Below are 17,803 nucleotides of genomic sequence, written 5' to 3' on the forward strand. Positions count from 1 at the left end.
CAGATGGTCAAGGATTAGATTGGCTACAAATCATTTTAATAATTAAAACATGACAATTAAATATGATTTAATTGATTCTCCTGTTACTAAACATGAGTTTGATGAAAACTTTGTGACAATATTGCATTTACAAATTTTTGAAAGTACGATCCTACTGAGTGACAAAGCTGTTACAGTTTTACCAGCAGATGTCACTGGTGAGTGATGAATGAAGCATCGAGTGATGAACCTTTTTGCAAAGCAAAGTGTTGGAAAGCTTCATTTGCCCATCACTACCGCCAGCCTCTGGACACAACGCTGACAGACACAGCAAACATTCTTGCAACAGCTTACATTAATGTGCCATCCTGGATGAGCTGCACTACCTGAGCCACTTGTGTGGGTTGTAGAGTCCGCCTCATGCTACTACGAGTGTGAAAACACCACCAAGATTCAAAAGTGACCAAAAGATCAGCCAGAAAGCATACTGTAGGTACTGAGAAGTGGTCTGTGGTCCCCACCTGCAGAACCACTCCTTTATTGAGTGTGTCTTGCTAATTGCCAATAATTTCCACCTGTTGTCTATTCCATTTGCACAACAGCATGTAGAATGGATTGCCAATCAGTGTTGCTTTCTAAGTGGACAGTTTGATTTACTTGGAGTTATATTATGTTCTTTACACATTCCCTTTACTTTTTTGAGCAGTGTATAAATAATGCTTCCAAGAGAATTTATTTAAACACTTCAACATGATTTTATGGCTTTTCAGTCAAGACTCCATCTCACAAAAAGGTAAGACATGCACAGCATCTTGAGCTAGTTTGTAAAACTACAGCTGTTTTTTTTATATATTCAGTCTTTGGTGTATTTTTTTCATCCACCTATTGTTGGATGAAAGAAGCAAGAAAGAAAATGAGTAAACATAAATTTGGTTTGAATTTGAACCTTGCATTAAGGAATTGATGCTAACCAACTTCTTCTGCCCCCTTCCACACACACACACACACACACACACACACACACACACACACACACACACACACACACACACACACACACACACACACACACACACACACACACCACACCCTGACTTTCTCTGCTTTTACCTGTCCAACATTTTGGTGGTGGCTCTCTCCAGCTTCTCCAGGATCTGCAGCAGTTGAGCGTCATCATCACACAGGCCTCCCCAGCCCAAAACCCGAGCAAGGTCGTTCCCGGTGCCGAGAGGCAGCACACCGAGCTGACACTGTGGAGATACGGGGAAAAGATAAGGGGGAGAATGATCACTTCTGTCAATAGAAATTAGATTTTCAATTTGTAAATTCACCCCTCTAACTAACCTTTAAGATTCATAAAATTTCACCTCAGTCACTGATTACATTCTGACTTTCCTTGTGTTTCTTCTTTATTCATCTGCTTCCTTTCGAGATTGCCACAGTGGATCATCTGATTCCATCTCACCCTATCCCAGCATCCTCCTTCGTCACACCAACCCTCTTCATTACATCCACAAACTTCCACAAACTCTCCTCCATCCATAGTCTCTTCTTTGTTTTGGATGGTTTACTCCAGGACTTTTAACTCTCTCTCTCTCTCTCATACATGCATTCAGTCTTTCTTTCACTGACTGTTAATCCATTTCTCTCCTAAGCATAACGTCACCTCTCCAGACTTCCACCTGCTCCCTACTCTCACTCCAGATCACATGATTCCTTCTCTTCTTCATAAAGTTAAAGAACTTCACACGGCTGTTTTAAAACGAGGGGACATAATGATAATGACATAATGATTTTGCCTGTGTCTATGTTTGTGTGCGCATGCATTTGTCTGTTAGCAAAATATCTCATGAACCACTGGACAAATTTTCATGAAACTCTCAGAAGGTACTCATATGATATATATCTACAACTGAATAAATTTTGGAGTCAGTGCAACTCAAAATGGCCACCTAAGCAAACATAAAAATGGCTATAACTCAGTCAGTTTACAGAGATTAAGCTAAAATTTGGTGTGTTAGTAGCTGAGAGTCATTCTCAAGACATACTCTGAGTGGTAATTGATCAAGTGACATCTACGCTTAACACCTTGCCATTAACTTGGTTTGTCTGTTAGCAAAATATCTAATAAACCACTTGATCAATTTTAATAAAACTTTTAAAAGAAAGATTATATTTACAACTACAACTGAGTCAACCAAAAAAAAGACTAAAACTCAGCCAGTTTTATAGATACTGAGCTCAAATTTGGTGTGATCGTAGCTGAGAGTGACTCTCATTTAACAGGTCGATAAATCGAGTGAGATCTTGCATAATGGTATTTTCAAGGCCTGACTAAATTAGCTATAAGTCTGTTTTTTCTCAACACAAGACAATCTTAGTTTAAAACTCTGGCATGAAAAGAGATGGGCGATATGCATTCCTTCAAAGAATTTTAGATCTTTAATTTGTACAGATCATTTAAAATAAAAGGAATGAAACATAAAATCTCAGTCCTTCTGTCTCCGAAACAGCTCAGCTCCAGTAACATTTACAAACCATAGGTGCAGTTTTTATCAATTAAAGACAACCCAAGTTCCCATCGTTTTTTGCGACACAAGTAGCAATCAGCTGATGATGTTTAGTACAACATGACTTAAAATGAACCTGAATCAAATTCATCTGACACAGTACTCAGTTATCAGTGGCATATTAATCCAAAATTAAAGCCATGCTTATATACAATGACATTCATTTATGTTGATTTATTTCATGATATTGGTTAATTATTTTAGTTAAACATTTATATTTCAGCCTCATTTGATCCTTTTTCCTTTCTGAACCATTTCAAGGCAGATGTATAGATGGAAATTTGTAGATTTTAATTTCCGATTTCACACAATAAAATCCTGGTGACCAAAAATGCTCACTAAATGCACCCATCTGTAATGTAGTAACAGCTGTGATATTAGTACAGCAGGGACTGATTGATTCTTGATTTATTGCTCGATTCTGACTGACTGATTCTTCATCAGCTCTTTACAGCGACAATACACATCCATTTGCACCATCAAGCCTTCTTCCACCTCCTTTTTCATCCTGCCGCTCTCACCTGTTTATGGAGTTTGAGTTTATCGAGCTCTGAGAGTACCCAGCCCACGCTGCCATCTCCCCCGCACACCAGAATACGAAACGTCACAAATTTCTGGAAGAGTCGGAGGCTGCAGGTGGAGAGAGTGGGACGACATGAGTGATTAGAAAAAGACAAAGAGAAAAAAAAATTGAAAATAGTTAACGCCTATCAGGGAAAGCAGTGGTAAATCTTGTAGTCATTTTTACAATGATGTACCCGAGCTCTGGTCCTCCATTCATCAAGTCAAAGACTTGAGCGGGGTTGAGAAGCTGCTTGAACTTGCGCAGGAACTTGACCCCCTGGTTGTCCCCGCTTTTCGAGTTGACAAGGACCAGAAGAGGGCTGGTGCATGATGCAGAGGTGGCCTTCCAGAAGCCTGAAATCAACCAAAGTGTTGTTTCATATTAAAAAACAAGTCTCAAAGAATACTTGAACCTTCAGATTCCAATTTAAATGTCCCAGTTAGTGTTGAAAACTGTTATTTAATGAATACTGAATGTTAATTAAAGCAGTCTCAAAATCTGATTATCAGGGTTTAATGGGGCATCCTCAGCTCACTTCCAGTCCTTTTACCCCAGGGGAGGGACAACTCAGACAATTTACCTTTTAAGGATGACGCTACAAAAAAACTAAAGTTTAACTATTTGTTCTAATAAGGCAGAGAATTAGTACAAGAACCAGCAGTGGGACTTCTGTAGGCAACATCTTAAGAATGAAGCCGGAAGCAGAAGCCCCGAACAAAGGAAGTGTTGACTCATATAATTCCTAGGCTCCGCCCATTCCAGAGGTTTGGAGCACTTTCCTCACATGATGTCAGTAGTTTTGTGTAGCCAGAGATGACTTTAACTGTTTTCAAGGAAGTGTTTCAGCAGGTGTAGTGTAATTTAATTTATGAGCATGCGGCAACAATGAACTATTCACGATATGGCAAGGGCTTGATACAGGCGATAAAGCCGGTTGAGCAACTGGTTTCCCTCTATATCTTTTAAGCATTTGCCTTTATTTTAGGACATATACAACAAAATACATTTTTCTTTTAAAGTCCCATATTTTTACACACTGAAATTAAAAATTTTGGGGCCATCTTTGATGTCAAGCACAAAGGTTTAAGCTGGTGTAGATTCTCAGTCATCCAGGACATGGTAAATTTAAAAGAAAAAAAAACTGGTCCACCCTAAGGACAAAACACCCAAACACAAACTGAGTGGCGTGGTTTATGCAATTCAATGCAGTGAGGAATGTTCAGACCTCTATATTGGAGAAACTAAACAGCCTCTCCACAGACACATGGGTCAACACGGGAGGGCCAGCTCCTCAGGACAAGACTCAGCGGTTCACCTCCACCTCAAGGATAAGGGACACTCTTTTTGGACCAAGAAGACAGATGGTTTGAGGGGGGTGAAGGAAGCCATTTATGTCAAAAGACAGAAACCAACATTAAACAGAAGAGGTCTCAGATTTCAGCTTTTCAAAAACCTATAATGGAGCTTTACACCTGATACCCAGCCAGTTTCACTCCAATCAGGACCTGCATTCATGTGACCAGAGTCATGCTAACAAGGACCCTAATGAGCCTCTGTTGTTAGGAGAGTGAGGGCTATCTGCATGTGAATCCAGTTTACAGAACATCTCAGCTTTAAAAGCTCAAACTTCACACTCTCTATTTCTGAATTGAGAAAGCTCCTTGGATGAGAAGCGAAACGTCTTCAGCTACAGAATAGAAGTCCAGTTGTTTTGTTTTTAACCGTTTTTTATTTACAAAGGTTTAAATGATTTGTACAATGTTTGAACTTTACTGTCAAAGCAATATGAAAAATCCTTAACTATACACAAAACCCATATCATTACCCAAAGCACCTTTGATACTCATAAATCTGCATTTGTGTCGCAGTCAGAAACATGAAAAAAAATCCTTAAGGCTAAAACTGAAGAAGCTGAAATTCAGAACGTGACAGGTAGACAATTCTACACCAAAATGTGACTTCATTGTGTTCATGTTTATTTACAGTACATAGCAAATAAGAATCACTCTGCTTGTTTCATCAATTTATTTTTATGAATTCATATTTTTATTTTACTGTTTGAAAACAAATTTCTTACCAGACGCTCCACCAAACTACCCTCCTTTGATTTTCAGTTTGTTTAATTAAGAAATTCCCCACACTGGAAAATAGGCTTTATTATTTAGCAAAACTAAACAAAAATGCTGAAATACCCATGCTGTACCATGAAGACAAATGAACAATCTGAGAATGGCCAAAAATTCATCCCAAACAAAACTGTAGTTATTTCTGCTTTTTTAAACAATGTTCTTTATTTTCTCTCAGTGTTTAATTTTTCAGCACTCAAGAAAGTTTAAAGACAATCGGTGGCAGGCAGGTCTATTGTTGTGGTTTCTATTGTACAAAGCAACACCTAGCGGGCGTGTGTGAAGCAGGCTGCTATGTCATTGTTTTTCCTGAATCTCCATTCAACATATCTACATATATACAAAACTAAGGTTTAAAATATCTCTACTTTGGTAAGGGTAAGTAATTTTTTTTTTACTTTACTAGAAAGACTGAGATGTGATGATAAGCAGATTTTAGGTGCTATTATTACCCATGTTTATAATGACAGAACCCCATTTTTTAATTTTCTCCAATCTTGGGAAAAAATTAAAAGCAAATGTGGTACTTTAAGACTATGTAGGAACCCATGAAATGTCAAATGTTACACAAAAAACAGCATAGAATAAAATATGAACTCAAGTTTTAGTTGTCTTCTATCATGGATAAAGGATAAAAAGAACAAACATGAAATAACCATTTGGGCCTTAAAAAAGCCTGGGGTCACTAACAATGTTACCCCTGTTTAAACTGGAAAAGTGACATTCCTCAGGTTTGAACCAGTCTGTACCATAGTGTGAGGTAAAGAGGCTGTGTGGGTGGGAGTGTTGGGGGTGGGTGCTGTCTCACCGTCTGAGTCAATGCTGTTAAGTGCAGTGGGAGGAATGATTGAGACTCGACACTGACCCAAAGGACACACCTTCCCCATTTGTTCTTTACAGCTGCTGTGAACCTGCAAATGTGCACACACAAACACATACACACACAGTTATTGGCCTACCAAATGTCAGTTCTGTAACCTTTTACAAATGCCACTCTGACTCATTTGTGCATGTGGCTTTCTTTTTATCCCCATGTCTTCATGTACCAAGGATTAGACTCTCTGTTTAGTGTCAGTGTGAACTCTCTAAGTAGATGTTACATCTGTAAATGTGTTTGCAACTACAATGACAAATTCATCTGAACTTTATCACTTGGACTTCAGCTGAGCCATACAATTGATAGCACAGAACTCAAACAGATTCGTATGTAGTCTGTTACTCTAAAACAGGCCTGATTTAGACACACATCAAGGTTTGTTATGTCCTTTTAAAACAAAATACAGAGTGTGAAGCAACAAAAACGCTGAGTTGTGCTGAAATTTTCTTTCATATTTATACCATGACATTGTGGCAGGACAGTAAAAGAGTAAAATAATATTGTGGACAGCTAGCTGCTGCTATTTACACTTGCAAATAATCACAGAATTGTATGTAAATAACCATATGATATGGATTCAATGACAATTAAAAATTCTGGCCCAGTGATTAGGCAGGCAGGTTGTCTTCCAATTGGAGGATAGGTATATGATCCCCAGCCCCTGGGCAAGTCACCGCCTGAGACATGCTCAACTTTAGCCTTGGCCCTGTTTGGGACTAGGTGTTACCTTGTCAGTCTAGTCAAAATGAAACACTTTTTCTAAACTGAGGTTGTTCAAAGACCTAAGATAATAATTGTTCATAACCTTCTCACAGAACATCACATCTGAACTCTCCTTCTACAATGACAGGAAGCAAACTGTAAGTGAGTATTATTTCTGTCCACATGATAAGCAATCCAATATTTACTCCTCATAACTGTGTCTTAACAAGAGCCTTTGCTGACCAATACTGAAATCGTTCTGTTGAGACCAGAAAACTTGGATCAGTATGACTAAGTTGCTGCCTGAAAAAAACAGTTAGTCACAAGAAAACCGAGAAGAATTCCAATGGTTTGAGACAGCTTTCAAGGTATTGGTATAAAAAATAATTGCAGAATTTTACAGTAATTTATTTTTTAAGCTGAATCCTCACATTTAATTGGATTCTATTAACATTCATGCACATTCAGTCCTTTGACAGTGCCCTTACATGTCCTTGTACTTTTTTCCTCTGAGAATTAATTACCCAACCTGTAAAAGTTGTTCTAAATATACTGTAGTTAATACCCTTGCAGAGGGAAATGATGGCATGAATTTATCAGTGCCTGCTCTCCTGGTTCTTTGCTCCTCAGGGATCTCTGCTGCTATTTTAAGTACCATCTCATTATTCTGATGACTCAAGTGAAACCTCACAGACCCAAGACTCTCTCAGGCACAAAGGAACATTTTTGGAAAGCCTGGAAGTTACCATGTCTGTACATAAATTTGCTATAAACAGTAAAAGAATTGAGTCTTAACAGTCATAATTTGAGCTCAGCTTTAACAGCATGAGTTTATCAAAACTTTCACAGATATAACAAACCAAAAACAGGAAGTTGTTTTGTTATTATTTGTCATGTAAATTAGTGCACCTGAGTTATTTACAATATGTTTTAATTAAACTTCTCATAAACTGATACTGAACTAACAATGATTTGGGTTGACAATGAGAGAGGCTGAAATCAACTCCACTTACAATGGCCTTGCACCAGAGGCAGCGCCAGTCCTGCAGCCGTCGCACGCTGCCACAGTTCCTGTCACACACCACACACTTGGCACTGACCGGCAGGTTGCCTTCAAGCCACTGGTGCGGCATGGAAACCTGGAAAGAGCAAAAGAAAGAAAACAGAAAGCAAAGTACATGTCTTACTTGAAAAGAATTAAAACAAAAATGCTAGATTTAACCCCAACAAATTTATGAAAATCAATAAAATGACTCAGTTTTGTTAAATCAGCACAAACAATCTCTTGTTTTTTTGTTTCAGTTTTTATTTAAACTGAAAATATTTTCAAACAATGATTTGGAAACAGACAAAGTTTTAGCAAAAGTAGTGTAAAAGCTGTATTAAGAAAATGCCTTAATATCTCACCCCGTCCTCATCCTCAATGATGTCATTTCCTATGGAGGCCAGCGTGGTCCATTTGCAGTTGTTGGTAGAGCGAACAGCACAGCGCTTATGAGCCTTGAACTTACAAACTGTACAGGACAAAAAGGACAAAAGCATTTTTAGAAGAATAGACTCAGATTTGTCCTGGGTACATCCAGTAAGCTGAAGATTTTTATTTTTTAAGAGTTGACCAAGGTGCGCTTGTAAAACTGAAACATTTTAAAATAAATGACTGTGTGGCTTTTGTGTTTAATCATTGATCAGGATGCGGGAGTTGACTAAATACTCTGAGGTAAAATAAGAATAATAACTGCAGGTTATAGGTCAGTTCTGAGTCTTGCTGCTGCAGTTAGAGGTAAGTTTGCAACATTGAACCCTCTTATACAGGTGTTTTCTTTTCTTTGAGGAAACATTTAAAGCATAAATCTTTTTTTGGATTGGAACCTCACAATAAAACTTTGCATGGGTGTGTTCGAATCTTTACTACTGATGTAAAAAAGGAAACCGTTTCATTATGTCAAACCTGCAATTAAATCTATCTCACCTTGAAACAAAGGGTCATAAATTGACGTCTTTACTGTCAAGGTTAACTGCCAAGAGAAAACAAGTCCTATATACAAAGTAACAGAATTATTTTAATTAAATATAATTTTGTAAAATGCAAACAGGTGAACTTCAAAAATCTTTGGAATTTAAAGAAACTCCTTAGTTAGCTGGCAGTTGCCTTGGCACCAAATTTTACAAGTTGCTAGCCTGCTTAGCTAACTCCTTGCTTCAGACAGTTTGCTAAGTGTTGCAGCTCTTCGCTCAGCTTGTTTGGATTATGCTCTTCATTTAGCTTGTGCTAATTTTTTCTTGTAGCTTGCTAGCTTTTCAGAGCACAAAAAGTCATAGTTCAGATTTTTTTAATGGGTTTTGCTCTTGAAAATAACCACATAATTCTATGTAAATCACCATGCAATACAATATCAACAGCAATATAAATGTTCATAAAATAGCAAGTGACAAAACTACTTTGAAGGGGTTTTTTTAGGTTTAAGTTGTTCTAAGATGGCAGCAATCCACTTAAGCCTTTTTCCCGTTCAGATTTGCTGTTAGCTCATCAATTCAGTCAGTTAAACTGATTCTTCAAACTGAAGTTGGTCAAAAAACTATCTACAACAGGTAAGACATTACTTCTCTGTAACTTTTCCAGAGAACCGCACTTCAAAATATCTGAACAATCCCTACTATAAAGCCAAACCACGCAAGTCCTTGGTTCTTACAGTGTTCAATGTAAAACAAACAAGTCTAGACTTGTCTTTCTAAGGCAGCAGATGGAGCTTGAAGCAGAAATCTATGTCCATAGCACTGACGGTTCACTTTGCTTTATATATGTCATGCATCACTTACAGAAACAGCTCATAAAAATGTTGAGATTAAACATGTTCACCAGGGCAGACTTTAAAAGGAAAAGAATACAGGTTAAATATACATGATGCATTTGATGCACATTACTAATTTTCATCTAGTCACTTTACAACTTTACAAAAACAATTATTGTTACTTAGTTGAACCTTCCAACGAACGTGTCTGCAAATGTGTGAATCCAAAAGCGCAAATGTAGCAGCCAGTGTGTGTATGTGTGTGTGTGTGTGTGTGTACCTTCACAGGACAGGCCGTGGGAGGTGACGCCTGGCAGTGCTTCTCTGCAGACATTGCAGAAGGTCGGTCTGGCGTGGGAACAAGCGTACCAGTTGTGCATCCCAGAGAAATGCTCCATGTTGAACTGACTTGCCTGATGGAATAGAAGTGTAGAATAAGGGGACAATGTCTTTCTTGTGTCACAATTGGCCCAACAAGGACATAAATTAAACTATGTAGCTTTATAAAGCATATGTACAAGACATTTTGACTTCAACACTAATACTACAACCAGTGGGAGCCATTAGCTGTTGTGAATAAGACATTTAAACAAGACAAATAGGATAAACCTGTGAAATGAGAACAGTCTGATCAAATTTTCATTTTGAAGCTTTGTGTTGCTGTAAGTAACCAGGGAAACACAAAACAAACAAACAACAACAAAGAAAAACAAGTGCTTCTGTAACAAATATGGGCCTTTAAAGAAAAAAACCTAAAACTTATGAGATAATAAACTTCACTTGGATAACTTGGATAGCAGCTTATAGTCCCAAGTCCTTTTTATAGTCTATAAAAATCTAATGGATGGTAAATGGACTGTACTTGTAGAGCACACCTTTCTAGCCAACCAGGCTGCTTAAAGCGCTTTACAAACACAATCTGTGCCCTCATCTACCCATCCACACACATTCATACAGCACTCTACTACATCTCTACAAAGCTAACCTGAATAAGTCATTCTATGGAGTCTAATCAGTGCTTTAAACTCCATTCATACACTGATGGGGCACACAGAGGAAATAAGGGGTTCAGTGTCCTGCCCAGGGACACTTCGACATGTGACTGCTGCCAGGAATCGAACCTCCAACTCTCTCATTGGAGGACAACTGCTCTAACCACTGATCCACAAGCACCAAAAGCTCCACTTTTATGAGCAAAATCATTAAATGCAGATTATTGAACATAAGATCTCTTTCCTTTAAGTCTCTGTTAGTTATTGATTTGACAATAATTCATTGTATTGATTTATTTAGCCTAACAAAAACCAGGAGGATTTTGTTAGTATAAATGAATCCACTCTTTCTATTTATCTAAATTTTCAATGTTTCTAGAACAACAGGTGGAGGTGAAAGAGTAGCTGCTAGTTTTCAGTCAGGATTATAGATTAATGCTAAACCAATTATTAGCTTTAATTTATTGAATCTTGACTCAGTCTTTCTCATCCAAAATGGAAATCAGAAAAAACAGTTTTACTTCTTGTTATATATCATCCACCAGGCCCTTATTCTCAGTTTTTGCCTGAATGCTCAGATTTTTTGTCTGACTTCTTATTGAATACAGATGAAGTCATTATAGTGGGGGATTTCAATATTCATGTAGATGCTGAAAGTGATAGCTTAAACATAGTTTTCTAATAATTTAGTTGAGTCAAGTGATTTTACCTAAAATGTCTACATATCTACTCATTCTCTGACATGTGGCATAGAGTGTCTGACCATTTTTAATAACCTTTCAGTTTACACCGACTGAATACGCAGCCACTGAGAGTAAATTTCATTATAGTAAATGTTTCTCAGAGAACGCTGTAACCAAATTTAAAGAATCTCTTCCATTAATATTTTCCTGTCTTGCAGAGTAATGCAACAAAGAGAAGCAACTTAGACAATCTTGTTGATAATATTATTTCAATGCAAACATCACTTGATAAAATTGCACCTTTGAAAAAGAAAGTCATCTGTCAGAGGAAGCTGGCTGCTTGGTTTAATCCAGAATTATGTACTTTAAAACAGCCATCTAGACAGTTGGAAAAAAAATGGTGCTCCACTAACATGGAAGACTTTTATTTAACCTGGAGAGATAGCCTGCTAACGTACAAAAAAGCACTTTGTGAAGCTCGAACTGTATATTATTCATCTTTAATAGAAAAGAATAAGAACAACCCCAAGTTTCTGTTTAGTACTGTAGCTAGACTAATGAAAATTCCCATCTCTCTTGAGCCATCTATCTGTATAATTCCAATTAGTGATGACTTCATGAGATTCTTCATAAATGAAATTATTTTTATCAGAGAGAAAATTCACACTATCTTTCCTACTGTTGCCTCTGATTCTCTATCAAATAAAACAGCTTTAGAAGTGTTACTAGAACCTGATTTGTGTTTGGACTGTTTTTGTCCAGTTGAGCTTTCCGAATTGTCAAAATTAATAGCTTCATCCAAACCATCAACATGTCTGGGGATATTAAAGAGGTGTTTCCCCTAATTAATATCCCCATTTTGGATCTGCTTAATTTGTCCCTAATGAATATAACCATTCACCACAGAGCTTTGAGGTTACTGTGACCTTTACTTAAGAAACCCAGTCTTGATTTAGGAGTTCTGGCCAACCATAGATCTACCGTATTTTCCGGTCTATAAGGTGCACCTAAAAGCCTTAAATTTTCTCAAAAATCAGCGGTGCGCCTTATAATCCGGTGTGCCTTATGTGTGCACTGAATTCCAAAATCTTTCCCTATACGGTAATATGTACAGTACCAGTACATACGCTGGCAGTGATAAACCAATCAGAGAACATTAGGTAATACGTACACTTATCTCCGCAACGCCTCCGGCAGGTATACCACCGGTATGCTGCAAAACAACATTTGTTTTTCTCAGGACCCTCAAAATGGCACCAGTGAAGAGACATGCTTTAAAAGGCACAATTCAAACTACAGGCTATCAGTTACACGGTTGTTCATGGGAATAAAGCAGGTGAGAAAAAATTCAACATCAATGAATCTATGGTATGGAAGTGGAGGAAGCAAGAAGATGAACTGCGCAAAGTTAGGAAGACCAAACAGAGTTTCCATGAGAACAAAGTGAGGTGGCCCCAGTTAGAAGACCAACTTGAACAATGGATTATTGAACAAAGAACAGCCGGGAGAAGCGTCTCTACATTCACCATTCGACTGAAGGCAACAATGATAGCACAACACGAAGACTGAAAACTTTCAAGGAGGTCCGTCTTGGTGCTTTCATTTTATGAAACGGCGTCACCTCTCCATCCGCGTGAGGACTACCATGGCGCAGCAACTTCCAGCGGACTACAAAGACAAGCTGGCCATTTTCCGCACCTACTGCGTAAACAAGATTACCGACAAAAAGATCCAGCCCAAACACATCACCAACATGGATGAGGTCCCCCTCACTTTTGACATCCCTATGAACCATACTGTGGAGAAGAAGCGGACCAGCACGGTACACACAACAGGCAATGAGAAGTGTGTTTCACTGTTGTTCTTGGTTGCCATGGTAACAGACAGAAACTACCACCCATGGTAATTTTTAAGAGGAAAACGCTGCCAAAAGAGAAATTTCCAGCCGGAGTCATTGTTAAGGCCAATCAAAAGGGCTGGATGGACAAGGAGAAAATGATAGAGTAGCTGAGAGAGGCGTACGTAAGGAGACAAGATGGTTTTTTCCACGCATCACCGTCCCTGTTGGTCTGCGACTCCATGCCTGCCCATCTCACCGATGCTGTGAAAAAGGAAGTGAAGCAAACTAATTCAGAGCTTGCCATCATTAACAAAAGAACTCCAACCGCTGGACATTGGTGTAAACAGGGGGTTCAAAGTGAAGTTGCGAGTGGCGTGGGAGTGATGGATGACAGACGGAGAACACACGTTTACTAAGACAGGGGGGAAGCGCCAGGTGAGTTACGCCATCATATGTGAATGGATTGTGGATGCCTGGGCTAAGGTATCTGCTTTAACTGTTGTCTGAGCTTTCACGAAAGCCGACATATTTGCCGAACAGCCCCCTGGCAACGAGACTGACTTTGACAATGATGAGAGGGAACCTAGCATGTTTGATGGCGAAATTGCCCAGCTGGTCAATTCAGACAGAAGATGAGGACTTTGATGGATTTGTGGAAGAAGAAGGATAAAAAAATAATGTAAGCATATTGTTACATAGTAGAATAAAGTTCAACCAAACTCACCGTTTTGCTTCCTTCCTTTGCGACCTTTTTTTTTTTTGTAGGCCGTATGTTTTAGCATGCGCCTTATAATCCGGTGTGCCTTATGTATGGGTTAAGTACAAAAATGGAAGCCATCATTGAGACTGCGCCTTATAATTCGGTGCGCCTTATAGACTGGAAAATACGGTATATTTAATTTCTCATTCATCTAAAAACATCTTGAGAAAATAGTTGCTAATCAATTGTGTGAATATCTGGACAGAAATAATCTGTTTGAGGAGTTTCAGTCAGGGTTTAGAGCTCATCATAGCACAGAAACAACACTGGTGAAAGTTACTAATGGTATCCTCATGTCCTCAGACAGTGAACTTGTTTACATACTTGTCCTGTTAGATCTCAGTGCTCCATTTGATACAACTGATCTGGCATTAGTTTGGCCTCCAGTTCTAATGTAAATAACCTTGGTGTTATTTTTGATCAGGATGTCTTTTAACACCCACATGAAAATGTTACCAGGACCACTTTACTACTCCTATGTATTATTACTAACATTGAAAATATCTTGTCTCAAAATGATGCAGAAAAACTGGTCCATGCATTCATCACATCTAGGCTGGACTATTGTAGCTCTTTATTATCTGGGTGTCAAAGAACTTTAAAAAGTCTTCAGTCGATCCAGATTGCTGCTGCCAGAGCAGCAAAGCTCTCTACATCCAAACTCAATCTTATATTAAAGATCTTATTGTTCCTTATTTTCCTAACAAAGCACTTCACTCTGACTGCAGGTTTACTTGTGGTTTCTAGAGTTTCCCAAAGTAGAATGGTCTGCAGAGCTTTCAGTTCTCAGGCTCCTCTCTTGTGGAACTAACTTCCAGTTTCTATCTGTGAGGCTGACACTGTGTGGTTTTAAGACTAGGCTTTAGACTTTACTTTTTGATAAATCCTATAGTTAGGGTTGGCCTTCTTGAGCTATCCCTTAGTTATTCTGCTATAGACTTAGACTGCTGGAGAACACATTCACTACATTTCCTGACACTGCTACTGTCTTTACTTGCTATACTCCCCATGTTTGTATTTGTAATTATTTATATCATTAGCATGTGTTTTTCTTTGTCTTTCTTCCAGTAGAAACCACGCCTGGACTAGGCATTCTATGTTTGTCTGTGTCTTATTCCTGTCCTCTCAAACCCCAGCCAGTTGAAGCAGATCGCCGCCCATTCTGAACCTGGTTCTGATGGATGTTTCTTTTTGTTAAAAAGGAGTTTTTCCTTTCCACAGTTGCTTGCTAAGGATGGGAGACTGTGATGAAGTGAAGATTCAACGCAATCTGCTGGTTTCCTTAGATAGATAACTTTTACTAATTGGCTCTTTGTAATGTATGTGAATGATTTGTGCATTACCCTGAGACAACTTTTGTTGCAACTTGGCGCTATATAAAAAAATAGAACTGAATTGAATTCAATCAGTTTGTCAGTTAAGAGTTGAAATGAGAACCACAAAAATAAAAAAGCTGAACCGACAGAGAGGAAGATGAGAAAGAAGGACACAAAAGGAAGGCACAGGTCCAAGTACAGATGCAAGAACAACTGAAGTGTGAGCAGCTTACATTCCTCTAATTATTCAGCTTTTATCAGTTTGGTCCACTTAATCATCATGTAAGTCAACAGATGCAACAACAAAACATAAAACAGAGACTGACAGAGCGATTAGGAACACATACTTCATAGGTTTCCCATTTCTGGACAGATTTTAGGGCAGTGATCCAGTCCTCCATTTCCTTCCTGCTCTCAGCACAAAGCATTAGTTTACGAAATGGTGTGATGACCTGAGGAGGACAAAAAGACAGAAATGTATTTATTTATTTATTAACCAGGCAAATCCCACTGACATCACAGATCTCCTTCTCAAAGGAGGCCTAGGCCTGAAGGCAGCATAACATGCATATTTTTAGACTAAAACGTTTAAAAGGCTTAGCTTAGCAGTCAAAGATTTTATTTAAAATGTAAAAAAAATTAAAAAAGGTACTTAATGTCAGAGCTTTAGATATTTTTTGTAGTTATTTTAGCTAAAAGCATCATACACCAGGAGTGTTGTTATAACAAGCTTCCAAAAGCTTTCCTCAGACAGTTTAGGCTAAATGTTGACAGATGTCCATCAGTGTAGTTTGTTTGCTAAAGTACACCTAAAAAGTATCAGGAGATTGTATTCTTACATTTTTTTGTTACTGGACAAAATTTTAATTTTACAATGACACAACATACAAAATTCTTATTAGGAAGGCCTGAACCCTAAACTTATTAAATGATTCTCATGGACTCCCGGTCAGAAAAATAAAGTTGTGCATTTTCTTTTTATACCGATTAGCTTTTCCTTTCTCACTTATTGCTTTTGCTATAACACAGGCCAACCTTGTTTCTGACAAGTTAAAACCATGTGAGCGTGTAAAGTTTTTACAGGTTCTCAGTCAATTCCACCCTTAAGGTATTTATCATTCAGCCTAAAAAACCCACAGAGGTATAACTAAAATGATGACCTTGACACTTGAAAACAGTGTTGTAGATAATAACTGTGTTAAGTTGGTTCGGGTAGAAGTGTTTTTTTCCATACACTGTATACTTTGAACTTAGATCTGAGGCTAAATTTTAGAATGATCAGTGATCATCACCAACCAAAGAACATTATTTTAATACACAAGTTAATATAAACTTTTGACTGTTGCTTACTGTGAAGCTGTTGTTGATGTTTTTAGTGCTCGTCTCTGCCACACTGGCGTCTGACAGATCCACTTCATCAAAAATCAGAGACTGATGGAGAAAAATAAAACAATGCAATCAGATTTTTCAGTTTTCTTTTTTACCATATATATATATATATATATATATATATATATATATATATACACATTTAGTCATTTGTTCTGACACTTTCAACCTTTGACAAGATGTTATTTCCTGTACAAACTGTAACTTTTAGTTCTGATTTACAATTACCCAGTTGCACTTTTATTGTTGTGTCAGTTTTAAAATAGCTGAAGGTAGTGTCAGACATATCTGTACCTTGCAGTCTTTGGCATAGTAAAGGGTCCTTCCTCTGAGTTTGAAGTACCTCCTCTTCCATCTTTGGAAAGAGCTGGTCTGTTTTAAAAGGATTCCCTCCTTCACACTTTTCTGAAGAGATGAAGGTTGTGAAAAAGAAGGAGAGAGGAAGAGGAGACGAGAAAAAGTTAGCACATTTAACAACTATTCATTTTTAAGTTCACACATAAACAGACTAAGATCAGTTTGGATATTGTCACTATGATAGCTTGCTTCTGTCAAAACACACAGCACAGGTAGAGTGAAAGATGCACTGAAAGAGCGAGCTCATTAATCTAATTAAACTCTTTTTCTCCAAACTGAGGTCACTCAAACAGCTATAACAGGTGAGATATTAATTGTCCATAACCTTTCCACCAAACCCCATTTTAAAAATCCAAACTATCATTTTTGAAGACACAAGCACAAACTTAAAAGCCTATAAAATTATTTTTTGTGCATTTTTATAGAGATTGCAATAATTTCTACAAAGAAACAGGTGGTTATTTCTAAGAAAAAAAGGAAAAACTGCACAGATATCAGTAAGGAACAAGATGTGTAACTCCATGACAGTATGTAAAGTCCATAAGAGGTTAATTCAGCCCTAGTATTGCACATTTAAGCAACAATCACTGCATGTCGCAGAGAGGAGAATGTGCAGCCATCTGCAGCAACATGGAAGGTATTTGCATAACCAAAACACACAATTCAATTTTACATGTTTCTGCTGAGTTGATATCACCACAAACTCCACTGTGTTGGCTGCTATTGTCTTTTAAAGCTCTAACTATCATGTACCACTTTTTTCTTTCAGTTTATGAGTACATGCCTTGAGAGGACACAACACACCATGGGTAATCAATTTCAAATAAGACAGGAAGTGTCAACATGAAGATCCACATT

At 37.9% G+C, this 17,803-nt stretch overlaps 1 protein-coding gene across 3 annotated transcripts in view; it reads right to left on the bottom strand.

Annotated features, from left to right (window-relative positions):
• Positions 1-17,803, bottom strand: part of si:dkey-172j4.3 (diacylglycerol kinase eta) — a 125,163-nt gene that overhangs the window by 35,165 nt on the left and 72,195 nt on the right. For all 3 annotated transcript variants that reach the window (XM_017434051.3, XM_017434049.3, XM_017434050.3), the window contains 10 exons: positions 16,883-16,993; positions 16,550-16,630; positions 15,547-15,651; positions 9,889-10,021; positions 8,227-8,333; positions 7,833-7,958; positions 6,049-6,151; positions 3,308-3,467; positions 3,071-3,179; positions 1,090-1,229 (listed from right to left, as the gene is read on the bottom strand). In XM_017434051.3, coding sequence (XP_017289540.1) covers positions 1,090-1,229; positions 3,071-3,179; positions 3,308-3,467; positions 6,049-6,151; positions 7,833-7,958; positions 8,227-8,333; positions 9,889-10,021; positions 15,547-15,651; positions 16,550-16,630; positions 16,883-16,993 — 1,175 coding nt within the window. The remainder of the gene's footprint in view (positions 1-1,089; positions 1,230-3,070; positions 3,180-3,307; positions 3,468-6,048; positions 6,152-7,832; positions 7,959-8,226; positions 8,334-9,888; positions 10,022-15,546; positions 15,652-16,549; positions 16,631-16,882; positions 16,994-17,803) is intronic.

This window comes from Kryptolebias marmoratus, linkage group LG7 (assembly GCF_001649575.2).
Source record: "Kryptolebias marmoratus isolate JLee-2015 linkage group LG7, ASM164957v2, whole genome shotgun sequence".
Lineage (NCBI taxonomy): Eukaryota > Metazoa > Chordata > Actinopteri > Cyprinodontiformes > Rivulidae > Kryptolebias > Kryptolebias marmoratus.